A 19,747-nucleotide genomic window follows, 5' to 3' on the forward strand; every position below is an offset into this window, starting at 1 on the left:
CACTTAAATAACAAACTTAGTTCATTGTTCGTCTTTGAATATTTTTTACTTTTGTTCAGTATTGTTGTCCTGCTCCTCTTTTTTTCTCACGAACACAAATTACTGAAAGTTATGGCAAGTTGCTCTTTAATGTTCATTGTATAGTTTGAGCAAGGAAATGGAAAGGTTATCTCCACTGAATTTGAAGTGAAATTAAGTTCAGAGGTCTATGTCGTCAGTCGGCTGAGACTCTGTCAATGAGCACTGAGGGGTGTTCCAGAAAGCGGGTTCAGTGAAAACTCAGAGTTAGTTAACTCAGAGTAAGTAGTAAATCTGCTAATAGAAGAGCCTTATGGCTTTGTGATGCTACAAGAATGAAGCCATAGAGCTCTTCTATTAGGAGGTTTACTACTTACTCTGAGCTGACTAACTCTGAGTTTTTACTAAACCCGCTCTCTGGAAACCCCCCCTGGTCACTTTCTTCATGTTTTTATTTAAAAGTATAAAAGGCTGCTGTGCTGAGAGAAAGAACTCTTGTCCCATGGACCCTTGGACTGTATTTCCTGTTGATGGTGTGTGCCATCTGTGGTCATTTTTGGCTACCGTTAAATACAACTTCAATTTCATGTTATCTCTAAGTGCAATAGTTATTTAGTTTGTCTGCTCATTGCTCTCAAAACTAACTGAACTGAACAGGGTGTTAAGGGAACACGATTTGAGATGAATGGTGCTACAGGAGGGCCTACATTAGCAATTAGATAGCTTCTAATTGGAGATTAGGAAATGCTGAAGGAAAGCATTGGCTATTTTCCCTTTGTAATACTCTTTAATTGAAAGCCCTCCACTGAATTCTAATTAGAACATGAAACATAGTCAATCTCCCACTAATCAGTGAATTAAAGTATGTGACCCCCTCCCCTTCCCTGCAAGGCAACTCACTGTCAGACAAACACAGGACCACAAGAAATGTCATGTATACACAATACTTTATCAAAGGATCACATAAAAAACACACTTTCCTCTTGCTAAAAATCCCATAATTTTTTTCTTTCTAGATTCTCATCATCAGTTTTTTTTAAATACCTCTACTGATTGTAGGAAGGATAATCAAGAGTCTCAAATAAAGCACAACAGAGACTCTAAAGGTGAAAAGAAATACACAATTCCACAACAGAACAGAATCATTTTTCATTAAACTCATTATTCACCACTTACTCATAAAAATAGATTTATAAATCTGTATTTCTTCTTTCCATAATTTGATTAGAAAAAAAAAAATACACAATCAAATCAATGAACATCATGAAAATGCTGTCTTGGTGCAAGTAATTTTTTTTTTTTTTTTTTTTTTTAACATACTGGCCATAGACTCTTATCTACTCTTATACAATATCAACATCTATCTGTGTTCACATGGAATATGTTAACACATTCAGTCAAGACCCCAGCTGTCGGATCTCATGTCACAACAGTTCATAAACACCATGGCTGTTGTCAAATTAACATTAATTAGCTCATCATTGTGTAACCACTGAGATCTTGATTGTTAACTATACTGTGCACGTTCGAATGTCCATATAAATCCATTAACAGAGATCTATGTGTCATGTGTGCTCACATGTGGTAACCTCAGGCAGAGGCGTCTGGTCCTGCATAACCACCTGCGGTGACGTGGTGACCGGCCGACTCGGGGGCACTGAGTTTTTCTGGAGCTCAATCCCAAACGCAGGGGGAGCGTTTTGCAACTGTCTTCTATACTGCACAAAGCTGCAAGTCTTAAGAATAATGGCCAACACATTTTTACCCATGAGTATCCCAGATACCCTGCCATCTTTGTAGAGGAGCATGTTTCCCCCACGGATGAAAAGCGTGACAATATTGATGGTGACCAGGCTGAGTATGGGGTACAACATCATCTTGTGAGGAACGATATTGATCCCTTGCATGCTGATTTCGCTCAGTGACACACACGGCAACACCAGAAGCAGGATGTAACAGTAGAAGAACATTAAACCTTCTGCCCATAGAGGGAGCCCTTTCTTCTGTGGCTCCCAAAGATTAGCCTGTATGTCCAGAACATCTAGAAGGTCCACCACCACCCAGAAGAGACGGTTTCGGATCTCCTCCCTCTTCTTGAAGGCTCGTACGTACTCCATGTGGTCGATAGCCACCAGGATAACAAACAGTACAGGAATGCATATGGATAGCAATAATGTTAGCGCCTTACGCGCTAATGCATCCAGACTTTTCCTGTCTGCCTTGTAGTTCTGATATATGAAGTAAACCTTGATCTCCAACACAAAGATGTAGAGAAACCAGAGGATCATGGCGTAGCCGCGCTTTGCCGTTCGTACCTCGGCACCCACCCACACCGCTACGTATCGCAGAATGATGAGAAAGCAGATATCACCCACGGTAACCATGATGCAGATGCCGATCTTGCGCGGGCCGTGGTTCTGCTCCACCAAGTACGCATCTGTAAAAGCCATACTGCTCATAATGAGGATGGTAGACAAGCACACATGGGGCTTGTTGGTTGGAGGGGGCGGTACCATCCTGCCACGGGCTGGGTGACGGTGCCTTGTCGATGGACCACCGATTGGTCGATTTGCAGAGGTTTGTCTGCGAGTACTCGTGGGATTGGGGGAGCTCAGACTGCCGTCTCCCCCTCCGCTGCTCCCAAGGCTGACATCCAGATTGCACTAACTAGGCATAGACAGATCACCTTTATTAATCCTGGATCACAAAACCCTTCCATCTATGCACAAGAACACAACTCTAAATTACAGACAGAAATGCATAGCTCAGTTTAATCTGCCCTCAAAAAATGACAAAGATTACCTTATTTGATATCATTTTTTCCTTTCTGATTAGATGGATAATGGGTATTTAAGAGATGGATGGAATAGAAAAAAAGTGAATTGGAAATACTTAGCCAAAGAACTCTGGATTTTACCTTAATTCCTTTTAGAGCAGAGAAACAATGAACGAATAGAAAAAAGGGGGAAAAACTTACTTTTTCTCCTTTCTGTAGTTCACCATAATGATTTGCAGTTGACAGTCTTCGTGCGATGCTTTGAGAGCAAGGCAAAGCTGTAATCCATGAGCAAGCCTATGTGCATATATAAAGATTCCCTCCCTGTGAAGAGCTGTTAAATCCAGTAGTCATGGATGTTTCTTTAAGCTAAAGGAAAAATCCCCAAAATATCACAAGCGTAATCCACTTAAATTAGAATGTCAACGAAGAAGCTGTTTTAGTGGTCTCAAAATCTGTTTTCAGAGTCAAATGTGCATCCAGAGAGACTGAGGGCATTTCTTATCCTTCTACACGCAGGAATATGTGTTTTGTTCTTGTTTTTTTGTTTAATTTTCTTGATATGTGCTTTAGTTTGAAAGTACAGCTGTAGCAAAACTCACAGCAACAAAAAGAAAGTTGTGTTAGCTGTAAATCCCAGCGAAGGTTTGCTTGTCTTTCCAAAGAAGAAAAAAAAAAGACATTGAAATCCCATATCAAAGATCCACATCGAGCTTTGGCAGCATGTGTACTAGCTTATTTGTGTAATATCTATGTGTGTTTATGCATGTGAGTGTGCATACGTGTGCGTGTGTGTGTTTGTGTGTGTGTGTGTGTGCATGTGGGTGGGCTGTCAGTATCGTAGTGAACCCCGTGAATGCAGATGCTGGCAGAGTTCTCTGTCCCTCTGTGCGTGTGTGTGTGTGTGTGTGCGTGTCCTTCTCTTTCTTTCTCTCTCTCTCTCTCTCTCTCTCTCTCTCTCTCTCTCTCTGCCCTCTTAGCGTTGTGTGGGAGGTTCTCTCCTGTCAGTGCTGCTCTCCCTGGCTACTGCTCCCTGGCCCCCTGGTCCCTTCATGCTTGCGTTGACTCCGTCCCTGTTCCAGATAGGAGATTTGGAGCGCTGCGACGGGAATACCGGGGGCTGAACTCCCCCCTCAGCATGCTGGTAGTGAGGAATACTGTCCCTCTGTGTGCGCTCGCGGCTGCTGCTGCTGCTGCTTCTGCTACTGCTGCCTGTTGTACTCAGTCACCAGTAATCTGGGGCTCCTCACACTGACTCCTGTTTGGGAGATTTTTTCTTTCCTCTCCTCCTCTTGTCCCCTCCTCTCTCTTTTCTGCTGCTTTCGTTCATGTGAAGGCACTTGCTGTGTGGAGGTGATGCTCAGTAGAGCACAGCTGCGGTGAAAGAGAGGGAGAAAGAGGGAGAGAGAGAGAGAGAGAGAGAGAGAGCGAGAGAGAGGGAGGGAAGGAGGGAGGGAGAAAGAGAGAGAGAGAGAGAAAACAGTTATCTGGGTGGAAGGGGGTAGTGTGGAGAGAGGAAAGCCAGCCTTCATTCTGCAGCTTCAGTGAATGCACAACTTGCCTTTCTCTTGTGCGCTCAAACTCAGACACACATACCCACACACACACACACACACAACATATATTGAGTTGTTTTTTGTTAAACTGTCTGCCCCCATAACCATCTTCTCCTCTGCTACCCTTATAATTAGAGAATGCTTTTATCTTTTTCTTTTTTGCTCACACAAATGCTTTTAAAATGCTTGTTTGCACTTTTATCTAGTGTGAACTTTGAGCAAATTTCAGCAGATGGAGAGTAAACAAAAGCTGGTGGCATTTGACAGATTTTTTTTTTTTTTTTTTAATTTCAAACAAAGCCAGAGAGAGAGAGAGCAGTGGCAGTCTAACAGGCTGTCTGTGTCACTGGTGCGTTGGCTAAGGGCTGTGGAATGGAGACAGGCAGACGGAGGTTGCTAGGCATGCTGCCTCTTATGGTACCATCATATTGATCTTGTGACAGAGCCGTGAATCAGAATACTGAGACGCAGAGAGGGAGTGGGGGATACAGAGAGAGAGAGAGAGAGAGAGAGAGAGAAAGAAACTGCACAGAGGTGAGAAGAACAGTTCTTTAGGTGAGGTGTTTATAAAAGGGGATGGTGAGTAACAGAGAAGGGGTCATTTGCCCCTTTCGATACATGTTAATATACAGACAACCTGTCTCAATTCACATTTATTCACCAACCCACCATCAGAGGGCAAGGACCAAAATTTTAAAAGATCTTACACTAGTGTAGACAGAGTTACATAATGATGCAGAACAAAGTCTAGTGCCATAAAGTGCATACAAAAACATGTTTACGCTGAAATGAAGTAACGAAAACCAACCACTTGACTGGAATAAAATACCTAAACTCTCTACAGCTTTAAGCTATAAGCAGGGAGGTGAGGTGATGGAGGGAGTAGAAATATGTTATGTTATGACCAAGGCCATAAAAAGACAAAATGTACTTAGAAATATTAAAATCAAAATACCAAAAGTGTAAACACCAGACCTACAAAACAAAATTTACACTCTTTACATCGGGAGCTGATTTAACGGCTGCTGTATTTATTGTGTGTGGCGAGTGTGTGTGTGTGTGTGCACGAGAGAGGAGGGATGGGGGAGGGGAAACGCACGCAAATGAGAGAGAGAGAGAGAGAGAGAGAGAGAGAGAAAGAGAGAGTGAAGGAAAGAGAATCGTGTATGAGAATGACCCCCCAAAAAGAATCAGCACTTTAAGTGTAAAATGGCAGCTTGCTGCTCTAATACAATTCCTCATCTGCACTAATCTGTCACAGACAAAGAGAAAGTGTAGACATGGCATTGTCATAACCTCAATTACAAATTCCGCCCATGCAATCTCTCTTAATTCATAATTCATTGATTCATTTACATGTCTTTTATGACATTTGTGTATGGCAAGATGCTCCATGATGCTCTCAGCTTATGAAAAGCCAAGTCATCTCATGCATAGCATTCAAATTGGGTTCTATATATCACTCACAGTCTTACCTGACACAACTCGTTTCTTAAACACTACTTATGACATAGTATATTTATTATTCATTAGAGTGGAGGAAGTTTCATAAATAGATTATGTAGGGAAAACTCAAGAGAGTTCTTTTGCCATCTGAATTACAGAAGATTAGAGAACATTTATCTCACTCACTCCTGCATGAGATGAGCTTTTATCTGGCATAGTCCACTCCCTTAGGTCCACTCTAATTATTTCCAGGAAAATATTTCCAGATTTGCTATGTTATAAAGGCTCTTGTGAGAGCCATGGGTTAATTGATTTTTTTTTCAGCACATCTGAATATATAATGCAGGTTATATACATATATAAGAAGTTTACCCATAGGATTCATCATTTGTCAGTTCACCTCCTCATCTCTTATTTGATGGGCCCTGTGATGACCTACAGGGAGAACCATGGCTGCAGTAATGAGAGATCAGATGGCCAGAATAAATCCAGCAGAGATAGAGAGAAAGGGGTAAGAGAGAGAGAGAGAGAGAGAGATGGAGACAGAGAGAAAGAAACAGAGAGAAAAAGAGACAGAAAGAGAGAAAAAGAGAGTATAAACAAAACTGTGAGATTGCACCCAAGACAGACTCTTTCAGGAATTAAAAATTCACAAAACAAAGAATGTGAGTAAGGGGTGGGTCAGAACTCAAGGAGGAAGTTCATAATGAAAGCTCTTTGGAATGGAATACAGACATGGAATGTCTCGTATATAACCTGTCACAAGGTATACAGGCTAAAGCACTCGACTGTGTCTATTATGCTCACTGGCTCAAGGTATACAGGGTTATATTAGTGAACAGAGGCTTAGATACGCTCATAGACGAGGGTGCTGCATCATTGGAGGCCATTAAACCTCTAGCAGCAGCATTTCGGATGGAAATGTGCCTGAATATGCAATGGATATCTGGGAACAGATTTACTAAACTGTAATCTACTCGCTCTATCACCGAGCAAGTTTTTATTCCACAGTCCCATGGTTTTCATGAAAAAAAAAAAACTTCACTTCTTTCTAATTTGGAGTACCAATTACGCATACTCTTGTGAGTTTCCTTTTTGTTTGGCAGCTGAGATAACAGAGGCTAGTACACACCTTACAGCATTTCCCTTTTTTTTTTCAAAGTGCAAGGCATCATGAATCAAGTCAAATAACACACTAGAGGGAGGGTGCTAGAGTCTTATCTCCACGACTACTGTTGCTGAGAAGCAAGTGTGACCCTTAAGGGCACAATCAGCCAAGGAAACATAGCAAGTTTATGTCGCTTGGATTCCTAGTCTTTCAGCAAGTGTTGAGAACATACTCTACCTTCTCCTTATTAATAATTTGATTATAAGTACATAGCTGGTGATTTCCTCAATGACAAAATGGTTCCATTTAAATTTTCTCTAACCTGTAAGACACTCTTTCAATAACTCTTGAATACAAAGTTCACCAAGATCAAGCACTGAGGAGAATCCTAAAATGATATTCCTGTCTGCAAATCACAAACATACCCTGAAAGACAAACAGGAACTTACAATCAGCTTATTGAAATAAACCTATCAGGACTTATCAAAGCTCCTGACACTCTGAAATTCCCTTCTTTTTTCACCACCAAGATAAAGAAAATTAGTTTGCATCTGTATTCCTCATGCGCGTCTCCAAACATGCTAATATAATTACCATCTATTGATGTGCGTACATTGTACACAAGTGAACTAACAGCATTAGATTGGATTCCGTTGTGTTCAGCTTCATTTGTTTATGATCTCATACTTATTGGTTCATGCTTAATTTATCTGTATCATTTCTGCCATATTAGATTAATAGAGCAACCCAATCTAATTAAATGAAAGGTGCTCGTAACAAACTCCCGAAAGACAAATGAATATGTTTTTAAAGTTCTTTATACCACAGATTCATTTGATCCATTACCTTTCCTGAATATTCAACTGTTGGGTTTCACATTGTGTTTTAAATCATTTTATTGCTGTCAGTTGTAATGTTTCTCAAAAAGAAGTCAACCTCCGGTCCACTACCATCAGGGCGCTGAGATTATATAGAAAGGAGTTGCTAAGGGAGTCCTGCTGGGAGCTGGTGCCCTTCATGGAAAAATTGTTCCATGGAGTCCAGGAAGGTTCAGTAAGTGTGTGTTATTAAAATCCTTGCTGCTCAAAGTACTTCAGCTAACCTATATAATTTGTTTTCGAGAAAGAAGGACATATTCACTGTTTCTTGTTGAATCTGTCTTTTCACTGGTTTGTGAAGTAATCCATTTAGAGCACTTTGCCTTTGGACATATACATTTTCAAGTCATATTTGGCTAAGATTTCAAGGTTATTCACATTTTTATTATTACACTCATTTTCCGAGTTGAAAATAAAAGGAAATTAAAACTACAGACTATTTTAATGCAAATATTGCATTCTTATCTTCTCTGATCCTTTACATAAATGATGGTTGATTTATTACAGATGCACTGAAATGAGAGACATACACTGTATCCTTTTTAATCCAGAGTAAGTTGTTTGTCTTAGATGAAATAAGGAGACAACTGGCAGAAGTTAAACTAAAGCATTTTAAAACTGACTGGTCGTTCTTTTTCTCAATTGCTGCTTCTTGAATGTGCTAGAATAGGCTCAACCAGAAGTATTAGCAAAGAATATGAACCAAGTCAGTGGTTCAGTATTTACCCCTCAAAACTGAATGCAAATACTGTAGTATGGTTGATCAGACTACTTTAAAATCTCTCAGTACCTTTTAGGACTGGAAAAAGGGCATTTCTCTTGTAGAGTGATTAGTCCATGCAAAGGAATTTAAAAGAAAATTCTTTTCAGTGTCGTGCAATGATAATTTAGCATGTGTTTGTTTATTTGTTTGTTTGGTTTTTGTTTGTCTGTTTGTTTGTTTGTTTGTTTCACAAATCCTGTCTTTAAAACAAAAGGTGAGCTCAGGATGCTATTTAGGAGTATTCATAAAACCATACCATCTCGTGGTAAGGAACACCACACGTAATTTATCATCTATAAGACATATGTAATAGCTTAATAGCATGAATACTTTGTATTATACCAAGGGGCCAAAAAGGCTACCATACCCCAACAGAACTAGTGACCTTTCCAAAATAGCTGCCCGGTCATTTTATTTTCTAGCAATTGCCTCATAAACTGGCTTTAGTAGGTGTGAATGAAGACATGGCAAAACTCAAATGAGAACTATCAGAGGCACTGTATGAAAATATTATGAAGTCTTTACAACTGAATTATGCTATCAGCAATTAGAATATTCATGATGAATATATCAAATTAGGCAAACACACACAATGCAAAAAACAAGGAAAAGATGTTAGCTCCCTATGATGTAGGTGTTTATTAATGAGTCAAATAAAAGTTTGGTCATTGTTAATCATTTAGTCGTGGGCGAAAATTATGTGTGACCTGTTAATAGATTCTGCCAGCCATTCATAAGATTGCTGACAGGCATCTGCAAAAGTGAAGCCGCGGTAATATGAATGATAGGGGAATATTTAACTACGGTCTAGCCTGTGGGTGGGGGGGCACAATGAAGATAAAGTAAACTGTCTGCAAACATCCGGCATGATGTGATTTGCAGGTGTCTGGGGTCCAAAGAAAAAAAAAATCCTTTGGGCGAAAAATGTAAATAAATTACATCAGTTTCATGGACCGGATTTGGAGTCAGCAAGTCGCAAAAAGATGGTGAATTTACATCACCAAAGACAATTTGTACATGAAGCATAACAAGGGAAATAGGCCCCATAAATCACATTAGCTGTAACCCTGAGCTTCCATCGATTACCCCACAGGAAAATGAATGGGGACATTAGAGCCTCCCATCCCTAAACATCCCCATCAGGATCCTAACCACTCAGCAGGAGGCATGTAGGGGCAGAATCGCAGTTACACCCCAGTGAGGAGGGAGATGGACAGGGGAGATGTTGTCAGAGGTGTTGTGACAGGTGTTGGAAGATGTGACTGTAGCAGTGGAGCCTGGAGCCACAGGCAATGCAGAGCCAAAGGCTCTGATCCAGAGGTGGCAATGTTAATAGACCTTATAGGGGCATTACCTTCATTTTTAACCAGCCAAAATGTGATGAAAACGCATTATTACGCTTTTTTTCTTAGGGCTAGTCATTAAATTTGCATAAAACACATAAGCTCATATTTAGGGCCATGATGGAACGCTTGCATTAGGAGTAAACACTGCCGCACTGCCGGGTGGGTGTGTAGATATTTCTCAGTCAACACTGTGGTATGGTTTTTTAAGCACACATGATTTTCAGGCTCTAAGGATAATTATCCTTATTTACCGGGTGCCTGACTGTTGAAGTGAGGGCACAAACTGGGTCTATGGGAAGAAGTGAAATGTTCCTCTGGATTGCTTTTCACTGAGCCAAAACAGGAATTAGGATGGGAATACTTTTTCAAACTGACTAAAGGAGTAAAGCCATAATATTTGTGTTTGTGTGTGAGCAGAGGCTCTAAATCCATCAAACTCTAAAACAACACTACACCTTCAGCAGATTTTTCTATAGGTTGACCATACCTTTCCTAAACCAATGGGGATTCAAAGCAAGATGTTTGCCAACCAAAGGAGTCCTACTACAGCCATTGCATATACTCATTTGTGTGTGGGCAGGCTTTTACTGTGTGAAAATTACCATAAACACAAATAAACAAGTAAACAAACAAGCAAAAGTTACACAGACTGTCATGTATGGAGATGTGGAGAGATAATGATAGTGATTTGTGTAAGGTGTTTGTTCAGTTTCCTGTAAGTTTCCTCTGGGTTTTTTTTTTTTCCTGAGATTGATTTATTTGATGCAAAGCAGTGACGACCTCACCGGTAGAACATGAAAACCTACGCGTGGCCCTGAAGGGATGAAGCATCTGCTAGGGGATGAGCAGAATTCATTGAAATGCAGTAAATCAGGTGATAAGTAACTGAGTAAATAAGAATCTCTCAGCTGTCATGTTTTTTTATTTATATACTGCTTGGGAGTTTTGAGCAGTTCTGATTATTTTCTGTGAGGAGTTGGGGTTTCAGTTCAGAGTGTAAGATTCTTAAGATATACTATAATTGTGAGTACTCTAAGAAATAAGAAATGCATGCACCTCAATAGCTCTCTGTACATCTTTCTAAATATAACTTTAAATTTCTAAGTAGTAGATAACAGCTGGAATCTCAGCCAATAAGTAAAAATTCAGTTGAGACAACACTGGTTTTCTTGATATGCATGTAATATGCACAAACAGAACCAAGAATGCCAGCAGGAAATTTTTATGAGTAGTGTAAACAATTTAAAACAAGCAAAATATTTAAACTATCAGATACAACAACTGCCAGCTATGGTCTCATTCTTTATAACACTAATCAGTGTGGAAGAGATAATAACTAGCCTATGTCTTGCCAATGGCAAAGTTTACACAAACTGCATAATTTGACCTGAAAAGTAAACAAATGTCATATTTTTCTCCATGGGCTGCTTGAAGCAAAACAATTAGTTGGGAAGGAGATTTGCTCCATTGTACATTGTATGAGACATGTACACAAATGGCTTTACTCGGTCACTGGATGTGTTTTTTACCTTTCTTGTCCACATGAGAGGTAAAAAGCATTGTCATTAAGATTTCTCTGAAAAAAGCAAAAGAATCAACTAGATTTTCCTATAATTTACTTATATGCACAATTTTTGTAAGATGTATGAGGACAACAAGAACCTAGTGTCGCATATGTACTCCTGTGACTAAAGTTTTAAATCTACTGTGGTCTTTTTTGTGTGTTTGTTTCAGTTCTCTTTGGCTAGACAAAAAATACATATGTCTTACTATAATTTCCTCTTTGTGACATTTAACCTCTGTCTCCCATCCTCAGGAGAAATGTTATTAAGATGGAACACTGTAATGACATCGGAGTTCACAGCAACGTGCCTCAAACAGAGATCAAGTGTCAGAAATGTGCACAGATACAGCATATTAACTGGGGTTTTTACGGCTCTTTAATGATCTGCATCCAGATCTGTACATCCTCAGAGAACAGAGAACAAAAAAAAAAAAAAACCTCTGACGTGTTCTTCTTATCTTCTGATATGTGCGTGTACTGCCATTTATTAAGCTGATAAGAAGGTCCACATTCACTCTGTCACATGCTCTTTTCTAATGCCTCTAAACCACTGTAAGTAGGATAATTCCTTACAATAATCATCATAGGCAGAGGGTGTGTTTGCTGAAATAAAGATTTAATAAGGGTGTGATGCTTCTTTAAATCTATCAGTGGAGACGAACTGTACCCCCAGTTTTCCTTATTTGAATGGGTCCCATGACGTTCTGAATCTGGCTCAGTGGTTTGGGAAATGGGACCATGCTGTGAGTCATGTTTGGTGAGTCAGGGATCCTAGATGTGTTCCCTGCTTTCATGCCTCTCACAGAGGATCTTCAGTCAAATTGCTCGTCTAAAAAGTACTTCAGGTTTCATCACCCTCTCAACCTGGAATAAAGTAATCACCTTCTGTTAAACCATACACTGCTACAATCATCACTGACATTAATGTGGTACGTGCTTTGGAAACAAACCATGTGGCATAGACCTTGTAATATATATAAATATATACAAACATACATTGTCACACAAATATATATTGTATATGTGTGACTATTTGATAATGTAACATCACTTGACACACAGGCTAACATTCTTCTCAAGCTAACATTTTTCCCTCAATGTAGCAGTTATTATAGCTATTACAGTAATTGCAAGCATATTCAAACGTGTATAATAACTAGCAGCAATTTAAAAATCCTTTCTTTGAAGGAAAATAAATTCAGCTTCTATCAGCATTAAAAAGTTCACATGATGTCAAAAAGTTTTTCAAACCTTCAGAGTAACACAGTTAATAGTTTTGGTCAGAGTTGTACCTCTGGAGACTCATTGATCATTACTCTGTAGAAATATGAAGAGATTAATAAAGAATGGAGAGAAAAGGAAAAGGACACACAGAACTAAGAGCATAATTAAATGAAAGATATTATGTCTACACCACAGTCTGTTCGCTGTGCCATAGAGTTTTAGGTCCCAACTTGAAAACTGTAGGACTGGCAGATTTTTTTAAAAAATAATGAATGTAGGTCAACGGAATAAAATGAAGGAATACATGTAGGTAGACAGAACTTAAAGCATTAAAGTACTAAGAAGAAATTTTCCAGCATCACCAACTCTTTCAAATGCTTCACATCACCGAATTTGAATGCAAACTGTGTGCGGCTGTACAGAATTTGGGTCAGTGCCTCTTCACATCTCAGTGTAGTAGCAGTGCTGAGAGTGTACACAGGCTGCCAAACATTTATATAGAGGATTGTACACAGAGATGCATACACACACACACACACACACACACACACACAATACATTCACACATTTCTACTGGGAGCATACATGTCCTGAAGTTCTTTTGTGGCCTGTGTAATGGTTAGCTGACGTTAGGCCAAAGCAGTGGTGACAAGGCTGACCTTGAGTGGCTCGGCCCTTTACCTCCTGAGCCAACACCTGTCTGCAAGCCTTCAAAGGGTACACTGAGAGTCCAGGGCAAATCCCACAGAGAGAGAGAGAGAGAGAGAGAGAGAGAAAGAAAGAGAGAGAATGAGAGAGAAGAGGAGAGAAAGACAGAAAAACAGAAAGCAGAGAGAGTTAAGGTGTTTGTGCATTTGTGTTAGTGTGCGTGTGTGTGTGTGTGTGTGTGTGTGGATGAGGGAGAGAAATAGGAGGAGAGAGAGAGAGAGAGCGAGAGAGAGAGAGAGAGAGAGAGAGAGAGAGGAATTGCAGGAAGAAGCAACAAAGCGTGCAAAGGGAGGACAGAGAGGAGGAGATGGAAAAGATGGTGTAGGTGGGCCAGCTGAGAGGGACAGATAATGGAAATCAGACAGCTGAGTTAACACTGTCATTATAAAATATCTCAATTTAGACCTCAAGAGAGGACTGAAGTGAAACAGGGGAATTTAGATATTTCAGAGAGGAGAGAGACACAGAGTGTAAAAGAGTGTCACAGTGATGGAAAGAGATGAAAGGAAAGAAATTAAGGGAAAGGGGAAGAACAGAGGATATATGGCCAAAGAGTAAGAGAGTGTGAGAAGCAGTTTAGTGGTAGAGTGACAAAGATAAAGAAGGATGTTGAAAAAGTAGACAGCGAGTCTGGCACAGTTAAGTGACAAGAAAACAGTAGAAAAGGGAGTGATATAGGAAAAGAAAGATTGAGAAACTAGGTGCTGGAGGAGGAGGACTAATGGCCTACTTATTCAGCCCCTGCAGTTGGCCCTCTGAATCCCTGTAGTGAACTGCATGGGTTCAGTAGGCACCCAGGGAGTGAGGAGGGGGGTGGGTTTAAACCTAAAACTTAACATCCTGTGAGCTAGACTTACTCTTCAACTTTTTTTCTGTTCCCCCAAAGACTGAAGCCTGGAAGTTTTCAGCTACAGAGGCTCCAGAAAGTTCTGGTTCATTGCCTGGTTGAAAAAAAATAATTAGAACATCATTGGTTTAAGTAGTTGTTGCAGGATATTGCCACCATGTCCTTGAAGAAATTTTTCCTGTAAATTAGGACAATGAAAAAGCAGCCTCTGCTTTATTCAAAAAATACATCAGATATGTTGTTTATAGAAATAAAGAAACCTGCTTATTTTGGTCCCGTACCGCATGTCTTGTTTAGGAACCTCAGGCAATTGATCTCACTTGAGACCCTCTTAAGGAACACAGTAGCTACCATCTTTTCATCTCTGAAAGCTTAAGATTTAGAGTAGGTACCACATCTTTTCCTCACTCATCTCTTTCCCTTCAGAAGGATCTACGTTGCTTTTTGTGTCATTTACTAGTCTGAGTTAGTTAGGGAGTATCAAAAGGGAGACCAAATCAAAGTATCTCATTATCTCACAGTTTTAAAGCACTGTCTATGGAAGTGGAGTAGCAATGTTTTCTTCCTGTGGTTTATTGAGACAAATTGTCCTCTTTACAAGTCTCACGGAATCTTTTGACTTTTGTAGACATCAAGTTCAGTCTTACATTTTGAGTAGAGGTTTCTGCATTTACATTTCTGGAGTTTGATGGATTACACCATCACTCTTCTGTGAATTGCCCTTGATAGATTCACCAGCAATGAGTTCAGACTCTACTACTATGGTATCTGAGAATGCCCCAGAATTTCACAAATACCATGTTTTCTTCGGTAACTTTAAAAAACAAGGACATATTATGAGGCTATTTTTATATTCTAAAGTGCATGTGCGTGTTTGTGCGCGTGTGTACGTGTGTGTGTGTGTGCTACATGTATCTTAATGGTTACCTTGACAATGATGAAGTGATATCTGAATAAAACATTCAACATATCATGGAGTTGACATCCAACATACACTCTTTGCTAACAGATTGTTGACCTGTTTCAGTTCAAATTTAAAAACGAGTCTTCGAGGGAAGTTCCATGCGGATGAGACAAACAGTGGTCCAAGACACATATAAAAGGCCTCACTACATATTAAAGAATCTATATATAACCCTGTTAACACAACAGCTGCACCAGTTTATACAGATCAGCATTGTCTGGACTGTGAATCTGTTCAATAAATAAGAAATTTGTTTTTTTCTTTGTTTGTTTTGTTTTGTTTTGTTTTGTTTTGTTTTGAACTTATATTAGCTGCTCTGTCTGTGGTTCTAGTTCTACTGAATTGTTAATTAATTCCCCAAATACCTCTAGAGGCACTAGTTGACAACTTGTCTTTTGACAAAGAGCGTCTAATTGGATATATCTAGATTAAGGTTTGGTTCTCTGTCTTTCTACTGCAGCTAGTAAGGAATTATGCATTATTAACCAGCCTGCGACCCAAAGTTATTCAAATCTACCAAACTCTGTGGAGAACATCTTTCGTGTCTTTTAATCGTGAACTCTAACTGGTTCATGCTGAATATGAGGACAACTAAATCAAAATGAGTTTTAATCGTTCCTTTCCCCTCTAAGTCTCTAAGTGTCAGTTGTTGCCATTAAAAATCTGCAGAGTGTAATAACATTTTATTAAGCACAATAAAACACGTCTAATAATAACTTTATGTCTTTGATCACACACATTCCTTAACACTTAAGCACTTAAATGTGTCTTAGTTTAAACCATAAAGTGCCTGTCTTCACAGAGCTTGTCCCATTGATATGAAGCTCCTGTTGAAAACCATTGCTGTTGATGTGAAATTAAAGCAGCTGGTTTGTGTACCACTGTCTCCTCAGCTCTCACCTGGATGACTGCTGTGTTTTTCAATGGTATATTTGGGTTATTTACTGCTTGATGGAAGTAGACATGCAATCTGTCTGGTTCTGTTCCAGCCATTTCATCTGACAAATTTTGTTCAATGTAACTGAAAGCATTCTGGAAAAAAAGCCAAGAATTGAACATTACAGCTTCTTAGAGAAGTATAGAACCAAATAGCAAAACTTAAAGAGGAGCTCCTAGAACTGAGAACCACCCTGAATATGACTATTATAAAGATTTTAAGTAGTTCTTCCACAGTTCTGCAAATCCTCAAAAATGTATGCAAATTCTTCTATGCTTTTACTAAAACACAGACGTTACTTTCCTTTTGTCAAAACTAAGAGATTCCCCAGACTTACCCCAAGGACAAGACTGGAGCGAAACTCACAGCTTTAGAAGAACATACAGTTGGTAAAAAACCCATTTTCGGTCACTAGACATGCTCACACAGTCATAGTTGTTATATCTAGAGCCAGCCATATGTTTTCCACTCCAGGTCCTATTGGTGGAAAAACTGGTCAAAAAGCATACACTGAGCACTGTGTTCTTCAGCTGCAGTGGGGCCACAGACCTGATGCACTATAATTTGAGATAACAAATACAATTTTAATAAAATAAAATAATAGTAATTAAAAAAAACACTTTTTGTTTTTATTACATGTAGTGACGGTCCTTTTGCACATCACAGCTAAATATGGTTGAGAGCGCATTAATCAATCACACTGAGCTGTTCTTCAAGAACACGCGGCTGTTAAGTTCTTTTTGATGTTATCATTATCACAAACAGAACAAGGGATCATGGGCGTGTCAGTTTGATGAATAAATTAGCTTTCAAATTAGAGGTTGAATTGTGAAAGCCAGACAAAAGGTTTACGGAGTGTGACAGTTTCATAAAGGTTATTTTGAATTCCTGTTGTGAAAATGTTTAAACTTGTTGAAAATGTTCCTCCTCTGTGTAGGTGTAAACACATCTGTCTGATGTCTGAACAAACCTAAATAATGTAGAATGGGAGTTATAATTGAAACTTAACTTTCCCTTTGAGCAAAACAAAAGGAGGGGTGGTTGCTGAAGAAATGCTGAAGAACAAAATGTTCTCGTGAGATAATTGCATAAAATGTCCCACTGAAACTGTTCAGAGTTGTGCTAAAACCATGCAGTTTGTAATAGATATAAAAGGAATGAGTAAATATGATATAGATCATTTTTATTGCTACTGTACCATGCAATATGCAGTATTTTTCATTATATTGTGATTTAATGATAACCAGGCCGAAGAGCATTAAATTTCATTGCTCATCAGGTGGTAATAGATTAATCATTTCAATGATCCCTAAACATCTATTAGGACAGGGATTTTCAACCTGTTGGGGGGGGGGGGGCAAGCACCTGTCAAGGGGGGCGCAAGACTAGGAGATTTTTAGGCCCAAACTGGCTAGTAAAATGAAAAAGGAGGAGGAGGGGTGGTGCGAGTTCAGAGCTAGACAAAGTGGGGAGGGGCACATGTTAAAAAAGGCTGTATTAGGACACTGCACCAGTCATATGGTTTGTCTGATTCTCTTCACAAGTTATCAGCTTACACAGAGAAGAGTGACTGAATATTTCACAGAGATGTTTCACATGTTTTTAGCATTTGAAATTTTCAATTTTCAGCGGTTTCACTAAACAGTAAAACTGTGATAGTTCCGTTAAGACATATACTAGGAGATTTGTAGCATTTCTGGTTTTAATCAAGTAATTCAAATACAGATTAGTAGCAATTCATCTGCAATGACCTCTTCGTTTCTCACCTTGAAAAAATCTCAGTGCTATGCAAATAACCTTAGTGGTGTTTTCCATTTAACAACATTACTTTCTTCAGTAACCTAATTAGGATGAAGTAAAACCTCTGTGCTCCCTTTAGGGGTCTGTGCAAGCTTTGATGTGACTCCAACAGGAAGAAACAGTTGCCACAGTTACACCCCTGAGAGCTACAGATTTCCTACCCTCTAAACATGAAACATGGAACATCACTGTGGTTTCAGTACCATGGTCAGCACCGTTTAGCTTTCCAGCAGGAGATCCAGTCAATCAGGACCAATGAGACACAAGTAGAGGCACTTACCAAAGGCACCTGCAGCTCACAAAGACATTCAGTCATTGTATAAGCCAAGTGATGCCTTCTTTTCTCCCTATGCTGTCTCTCCCTGAATCTGTTTCATGCCTAGTTAATCAGAAAATGTTTTATTCCAGTCTCACTTTTAGCACCATAATATCTCCCTTTTTTTGTTTCACACAATGGTATCAAACAACACTTCAACCATCTTTGGCTAAGCAGTACTCTGCGCTGGCCTTGAGCAGTCTTGCATAGTAATATGGTTCTGTAGAAATAAACAACCCTAAATATTTGCATTAGAGTAGTCATCAGAAGAGCGGCTATTGTGAATCTAGCATAAACAGTGTATTTTTCTTCAAAAGAGTAATGTCTGCAAAATCATTCAGTGCATCACAGCTGCTAACACAACTGGTCCCTCTCTTTCTCTCTCTCTCTCTCCCTCTCTCTCTCTCTCTCTCTCTCTCTCTCTCTCTCTCACTTAGTGCTTATTTTTACAAGATTGTTTTGCAATGCATTAAAATGGGAGAGTATAATGAATGCTTGAAACCAAAAAGGATATATGCAAAGAAAAAGCACTACCCTTTTCTATTGGACGTAATTAATCACACTGAAGTATTGCAGAGAAGTGAGGCATAAACCTGCAACTATTACAAAAGAAGAATATATAGATTCATCTAGTGCATTAAAAACACAATAACAACTCCCTGGTGACTGTTAAGAGTTTACGCTGAAGTTTGAATATGCTAAGCATCGGAATCTGCGCAGGGCTTAGACACTCACTCCATAATCCAGACACGGAAATCCACAAATTCCAGAATGGGGTCAGATAAGGGCGGAGTCACGGCTGTTACCCAGAGTCCCCAGTGTCTCAGCCTTCTTATTCAGACAGCTTTTTTTAGCATGGAGATGTCAGCTGCTGTGGAGAATCAATTTCTCCACAAGCAGGGGCGGGTCGATCTACATTTTCCAATTCATTTATACTCATTACCACGAAAGAGCCAGTCGACACGGCAATTTCTATACCTGCAACGTTCAGCTCTCTCTGTGATGTTTGCCTCTATATATATATATATATATATATATATATATATATATATATTTTTTTTTTTTTTTTTTTTTTTCACTTATTTATTTTCCATTGGTCAGGTTATTCTTAGTCTAACCACATGAACCACTTTACATCTAACATCTTAACCAAGCTCGGAAACATACGACATGGAGAGCTATAAAGCATACTTTCTATGCATTATGAGGAACTGATTGATTTCTGACCTGATGGTGTAGATTCAATAGGTCTTTATTGCTAGTCTGAATATTGGTTTCATTAATTTGCTCATGATGTTTGCAATCATTCAAACTGTTCTGTTTGGACTCATTTCTGAGTGTTGGGTGTGAGGTGAGAGTTTTAGTCTCTCATTTTTCTGCCATTTGTTAGGACAAGAAAGACAAACGACAGCCCACCCCCCCGCCCCGTGCCCTGTAAAAGACACACCTGAGCACTGTCACCTTGGACACTGTGACAGATTACAAATGTATGCCTT

General features: G+C 39.4%; 1 protein-coding gene across 1 annotated transcript; it reads right to left on the bottom strand.

Annotated features, from left to right (window-relative positions):
* Positions 1 to 1,583: 1,583 nt before the first annotated feature.
* LOC115810821 (transmembrane protein 121) lies at positions 1,584 to 2,534 on the bottom strand. The gene has a single exon (XM_030772843.1). It carries the CDS (start codon positions 2,532 to 2,534, stop codon positions 1,584 to 1,586), a length of 951 nt encoding a protein of 316 aa, XP_030628703.1.
* Between the last annotated feature and the right edge of the window lie 17,213 nt (positions 2,535 to 19,747).

The sequence above is a fragment of the Chanos chanos genome, chromosome 4 (genome assembly GCF_902362185.1).
Source record: "Chanos chanos chromosome 4, fChaCha1.1, whole genome shotgun sequence".
NCBI classification, from domain to species: Eukaryota; Metazoa; Chordata; class Actinopteri; order Gonorynchiformes; family Chanidae; genus Chanos; species Chanos chanos.

Excerpts from the sequence above, each read along its gene's own strand:
- LOC115810821 (XM_030772843.1), bottom strand. The coding sequence starts at position 2,534 with ATGGTACCGCCCCCTCCAACCAACAAGCCCCATGTGTGCTTGTCTACC.